Raw genomic sequence first — 6,563 nt, forward strand, 5'->3', positions numbered from 1 at the left:
GATTTGTGCTGGGTGTGGTGGAGCACACCCGCAGTTCCAGCACTCAGGAGGCTGAGGCAGGAGGACTGACCTCAGTTCCAGGCCAGCTGGGCTACAGGGAGACCTTATCTCAAACAGTAGTGAAACAGTCATTCTTCCATGGGGCTGTTTTGTTGCCTTCCTCGGATGTCCACTGGGTAGAAGCCAAGGGTTGGAGGTGCTTCCCAGCACAGCATCCCACAGTGCTCAGACCAGCCCCTACCAAGGGGCACTCCAGGATGTCAACAGTGTTTCAATAGACACAGCTGGGGCTTTTATTATTCCAGCGCTGGATTGAACCCTGGCACGTTTTTTTTTTCTTTTCTTTTTTTTTTTTTTTTTTTTTTTCAGAACCAAGGATTGAACTCAGACCCTTGTGCTTGCCAGGGAAGCACTTATTCCACTGAGCCATCTCCCCGGCCCATCCCAGCCCCTTTTTAATCTTTCATTTTGTAATGAGAGTTTTACTAAATTGCCTAGGATGGGCTTGAAGTTTTTCTTCTTTCTTTTTCTTTTCTTTTTTTTTTTTGAATCAGGTGGATAACCTCTGGGCGTAATAGCCACAGATTGAGGGGTTAGGAGCCAGTCACGTGTGGGTGTGGCGTGGGGGGCATTTTTTTTTTTTTTTTTGGCGGAGGCTGGGATTGAACTCAGGTTCTTGCGCTTGCGAGGGAGGTACTTATTCCACTGAGCCATCTCCCCAGCCCCCTGGGGCATTGTGTGTGTGTGTGTGTGTGTGTGTGTGTGTGTGATACCAGGGATTGAACTCAGGACCTTACACTTGCCAGGCAAGCACTTATTCTACTGAGCTATCTCCCAGTTTCAGGAGTTGGGGGGCATATACACCACACAGCATCTTACTTTCCTTCTTTCTTTTGAGACAGGGTCTCACTATGTAGCTCAGGCTATCCTTGAAATGATAGTGATCCTCCTGCCTCAGCCTCTCGAATGCTGGGATTACAGGCCTGTGTCACCACGCCTGGCTTTTTTATTTGAGGCAGGGTTCCACCATGTCGTTCAGGGTGGCCTTGAACTCGCTTGCCAGGAGCTTGCCATGATCCTCCTGCCTCAGCCTCCCTCGGCCCGGTTGGCACAGCAGTTTCTGTGGGCAGCCCTGCTCCAAAAGGGCCCAGCAGAGCAGAGCGGGGCATCCACAGGAGGAAAATGCGAGGGAGAGGAGCGGTGAGAGAGACAAAACACCCGCGAGATGCTTATGTAACAAGAGGCTGGCGCCATCAGCTTTGCAACAAGCACACTGTGGCGGGGACCGGAGACCTCCGCCCCCTCCCCAGGCTTGCTCCCCGAGGGCCCCGCAGCTCCAGGCTGGGCCGTGCGCGGCCCTAGGTGAGCCTGCGGTACATGAGCCTCAGACCCGTCGCCCCAAACGAGTCCACGGTGCTGACAGAGGAGCGGCGGCGGCGGCTGACCTTGTTGACCACCCTGAAGGCCTTGAAGAGCTCGTAGGCGTGCCGCAGCACCGCGGGCAGGCAGGCGAAGTGCAGCGCCATGCGCGAGCCCTGCAGCACCAGGTAGAGGCGCGGCAGCGCGCCGAAGCGCCGGTGCACGAGGCCGCTGCAGAGCAGCAGCAGCGAGAAGGTGGCCAGCTCGTAGGCCACGATCCACAGCGCGTACAGCAGCGGCCCCAGGTAGCTGTTGCGGTGCACGCTGCACAGGAGGCCGCAGCCCATGGCGACGGTGACCAGGGCCATCACGCTGGTCACGCTGCTCCGGTAGCTCAGGAACCACGACACGGCCTTAGAGCTCGTGTCCAGGTAGATGCTGTATTTGTCCTCGTAGCCGATGTGTGTGAGCTGGTAGAGGTCGAAGATCAGGAACTGAATGCTGTTGAGCGTGGAGAAGAGGCCAGCCATCAGGGTCACCGTCCTGGGGTCCATGAGGCCGCGATCCGCTGCGTGGCTCCTGCGGAAAGGTTTTGGGGGCCCCTGTGAGGGGAAGGCAGGCTGCCGGGGACTCAAGGAGGAGTCAGGGGTGCAGGGTGCAGAGTGGCCAGGGGCGGCCAGAAGTCGAGGGACATGAGACCTGCCCCTGTGCCCCCTCTGGCCCGGCTGGGGTCACCCCAAGGTTTCCCCTCAACCTGTGTTGCAGTTAACAGGGGCAGGCTGGGCTCCTTGGTAGCTCCCCGGTCTGGAGGAGGACAGAGTGCATTCAGGGCTTCCCTCTGGGGAGCTGGGTTCTCTGAAAACAGAAAACTACTGGGGGAGTTAGTTCAGCTGGTCCTGAGTTCGATTCCCAGAACCAAAAAAAGGAAAAAGAAAGCTATCAGCTGGGGGTGATTCCAAGGCCTGTAACCCGGGTGCTCTGTAGGCTGAGGCAGGAGGGTTACGGGTTTCAATCCAACCTATGCTACATAGCAAGACCCTGTGTCACACAAACAAACAAGAGAGGAAGGAAGGAAGGAAAGAAGAAAGCTATCACACTTGGTCAAGAACTTGGGTCATCCAGCAGAAAAGTATAAAAATGAGATATAAAAAGTAAAGCCATATTAATATGCTGAGCTGTAAAAGGCTCAGGTCAACAACTTCTGACCTCACCAGTCCTACAGATAACCCACTACTATTATGGACTACTGGACTATGTTGGAATATTTTGCTGAATTTACACACCTACAATATTTAAATGGCAATGGAATACCCATCTCTGACAAAACTAAACAAAAAAAGGGGGTACAAATAAAGGACCACTTTGTATCTGTATATACAAAATAGTGAAGATATACAGCTGCTTTCTCTTAAAGCAGTGAGAAGAACGATTTATATTAATAGTGTTTGCACAGGATATCATGTCTGCATCTTGTACTATGAATAACCACTATGAAGACAACAATATGCATGTATTAATTATTGTAACTGTCCTACCAATCGTTTTTTTTTATTTATTTTATAATTTATTGTGTGTGTGTGTGTGTGTGTGTGTGGCCAGCTCAGCCCACCAGGGGGCGGGGCTGGCTGGCATGTGGTGCTGGGGGATTGAACCGCGGTCCCTGTGCTTTGCTAAGCTTGTTCTAAGTAGGTGCTTTAGACCACTGAACCATCTCACCAGCCCCTACTAATCAGTTTTGAAACTGTCTCATTGCTATTTGTTTCTTAATAAAATTAATTTAAAAATAAAAGAAAATTCCCTAACCCTTCTCTTTCTTGCCCCCCATTCCCTTAGATACAGGTTTTCCTGCCTTACTGCCTGGTGGGGGCGCCCCCAGCCAGGGGGCGGGAAGTTTTAGGAGGTGAGGCTTAGGAGCGCTGCCCTGGGCGAGGCGGAGCACCACTGGGAGGCTCCGCTGTGGCCCCCAGGCCTGGGTCCCAGGGGCCTGGTCCAGCCTCCCCAGTGAGGCAGGGACTGAGGGGGAGCCCAGTGCTCCTCCAGATCCTCAGAACACCCCAGCTATCGCCCCATTCCACCCAGCCGACCCTCGGGTGTCTTCCCCGGAAAGCTAACGGTGTGGAGTTGTAGACAGCCAAGCATGCCCATGTCCTAAACAGGCAGTAGCTAGATGTCCCCTGCTAGACGAGCAGATAAAGAACAGGAGGTCTCTACATGCTGTGGAGTACTACTCTGCCACCAAGAAGGTTAGACAGGAGTCATTTGTAGGAAAATGGATGTGTGTTGAGACTACACTGTGAAATAAATCAGGGGCACACACTTGAATATCACCTGGCTTCGCTTCCATGAGAAACCTAAAAACAAAGTAAAGCGCAAAAGAGAAACAGATAAAGGCACGTTGATGAGCCACAGACTGGAAGACACCCCCGAACACAGCTGCTTAAAGTAACAGGATCACCCGGCGTGCAGCTCCTGGGAAGGCTGCGGCAGGACAATTCCAAGTTCAAACCCAGCCCAGGAAATTTCATGAGGCCCCGTCTCAAAATAAAAAGGGCAGGGCCAGGGAGATGGCTCAGTGGAATAAGTGCTTCCCTGGCAAGTGCAAGGGCTGGAGCTCAATCCCCGGTTCTGCCAAAAAAAAAGAAAAAAGAAAAGAGAGAGAGAGAGAGAGAAAGAGAGAGAAACAAAATCAAAATAAAAAGGGCTGGGGGCCAGGGAGCTGGCTCAGTAGAATAAGCACTTGTCTGGCAAGTGCAAGGGCCTGATTTCAATCCCCAGTTGCACCAAAAAAAAAAAAGCGCCAGGCTTGTGGCTTCATGGCAAAGCGCTTGCCTAGCATACACAAAGCCCTAGGTGCAATCCTGGGACCACAAAAAGAAAAAAGGAAAACAAACAAACACTTCTGCATCTGGGCGTGGTGGCGTGTGCCTGTAATCCCAGCTCTTGGGAAGCTATAAACAGGTGGATCACTACAAGTCCCATCAGTCATAAGGCCCTGAGCACCCTCTAGACAAACACAAAATATTTGTATTTCGTATTCCCTAACAAATACAAAACAAACAAACAAAAAACCTCCAAGCAAATAACAAGATATCCACTAAGTCAGTATTGAAAATTACCCAAATTAAAAGGCTAGAGAGATAGCTCAGTGGCATAAGCACCTGCCTGGTAAGTGAAAGGTCATGAGTTCAATCCCCAGTACGGCATGCACACACACACACCTAATGCAAATCACCCAAATTAAAAGATAGAGGTTGTCAGGTTGATTTTTTTTTTAAATTGAGGTTCAACTATATACTCCTTATAGTGAGTATCATTTTACATTGATTGATTGATTGATTGATTGTGGGTGAAGCTTGGGCCCAGGACTTCATTCATGCCAGGCAGTTGAACTCAGGACCCTGTGCTTGCCAGGCAAGCACTTATTCTACTGAGCTATCTCCCTGGCCTTTTAATTTGGGTAATTTTGGGTATTTATTTATTTATTTTTTTTGCAGAACCATGGATTGAACTCAGGCCCTTGCGCTTGCCAGGGAAGCGCTTATTCCACTGAGTCATCTCCCTGGCCCCTTTATTTTATTTTATTTATTTATTTTTTAATTTTTATTATCTATTTGTGTGTGTGTGTGTGTGTGTGTGTGTGTGTGTGGCCAGCTCAGCCTTCCAGGGGGCGGGGCTGGCTGGCATGTGGTGCTGGGGGATTGAACCGCAGTCCCTGTGCTTTGCTAAGCTTGTTCTAAGTAAAGTAGGTGCTTTAAACCACTGAGCCATCTCACCAGCCCCTCCTTTATTTTTTTTTAATACAGGGTCTTGTTATGCAATTTGGACTGTAGTGAGCCTCCTGTCTCAGCCTCCGCAGCTCTGGGATTACAGACCAGGGCCACCACGCCTGGTTTCAGGGCAGCACAGTGCAGCACGGCATGCAGCACCAGGGACTGAACTCAAGACCTTGTGCTTGCCACGCAGGCGCTTAGACTGCTGAGCTATCCCTCAGCCTTTTGTTTGTAATTTTTGTTCATTTTTTAATGAATTTGGTTGTTGCAGGGTCTCACTACTCAGCTTGGACTCTTGGTGATCCTCCTACTTTCAGCCTCCCCAGTGCTGTGATTACAGACGTGGGCCACTGTGCCCAGACTGCATGTGGTGACCAGGATCGAACCACAGTCCCTGCGGTTGCCTAAGCTTGCCTAAGCAGGTGCTTTATCCTGCAGAACTATCTCGCCAGCCCTTAATTTTTTTTTTTTTTTTCTTCTGGTACTGGGGATTGAACTCAGTACTGTGCTTATTCTACTGAGCCATCTCCCTGGCCCCCACTTTTTTTTTTTTTTTTTTTTTTGCGGAACTGGGGATTGAACTCGGGCCCTTGTGCTTGCCAGGGAAGCGCTTATTCCACTGAGCCATCTTCCCGGCCCCAATTGTTTTTAAAGACAGAGTCTCGCCATGTACTCCAGGCGGCCTCAAACTTCGCTGACCTTCCTGCTTCAGCCTCCTGCATGCGGGGATCCCAGGCGTGCTCCAGCACACCTAGCTGCCCTTAGCTTCTGGTTGTGTGTCCCTGTCTGAGAAGTGCAGATGACTAGCCGAGCCGTCTCCCCAGCCCCACACTTCCTAGACTGAACCCTCAAGTTCTGTACACTGCATTGTATGTATACTATACTGGCTGCTAATTATATCAATAAAATATACATGACAATAAATAAATCTAAAAATGATTCAAATCATAGATTTACTGTGCTCATATTGAAACCAAATTAGAAATCAACAATAGAAAGATCTCTGGAAATTCCTAAATAGGAAAGCTAAACAACGCATTTATGAATAACCTATGGGTCAAGCTACACTCAGTGGCCTGACTCTGTAATCCTAGCACTCGGGGGCTGAGGCAGGAAGATTACTGTAAGTTTAAAGTCAGCCTAGACTACATAGCAAGACCCTGTCTCAGAAACAAACAAACAAACAAACAAACAAACAAAAAAACAAAGGGCTGGGGAGACAGCTGGTGTGCCTGCCTGGCAAGCACAAGGACCAGGGTTCAATCTCAGGTGCCACATGCCATGCTGGTCCTGAAACCAGGGTCGTGGTGCATGTCTAATTCCAGTGCTGCAGAGGCTGAGACAGGAGGATCACTACAAATCTGCACTATGTAGTGAGACCCTGTATCAAATAAATAAACAGGGGGCCTGCCCCTTAGCTCAGTTTTTTTTTTT

General features: G+C 50.0%; 1 protein-coding gene across 1 annotated transcript in view; it reads right to left on the bottom strand.

Annotated features, from left to right (window-relative positions):
* Positions 1–1,358: 1,358 nt before the first annotated feature.
* The window catches only part of Tmem217 (transmembrane protein 217), a 29,146-nt gene continuing 23,941 nt past the window's right edge, over positions 1,359–6,563 (bottom strand). The window contains exon 2 of the mRNA XM_023722160.1: positions 1,359–1,938. Coding sequence (XP_023577928.1) covers positions 1,359–1,913 — 555 coding nt within the window. The 5' untranslated portion in view covers positions 1,914–1,938. The remainder of the gene's footprint in view (positions 1,939–6,563) is intronic.

This window comes from Octodon degus, unplaced genomic scaffold, assembly GCF_000260255.1.
Source record: "Octodon degus isolate 3935 unplaced genomic scaffold, OctDeg1.0 scaffold00005, whole genome shotgun sequence".
Taxonomy (NCBI): Eukaryota; Metazoa; Chordata; class Mammalia; order Rodentia; family Octodontidae; genus Octodon; species Octodon degus.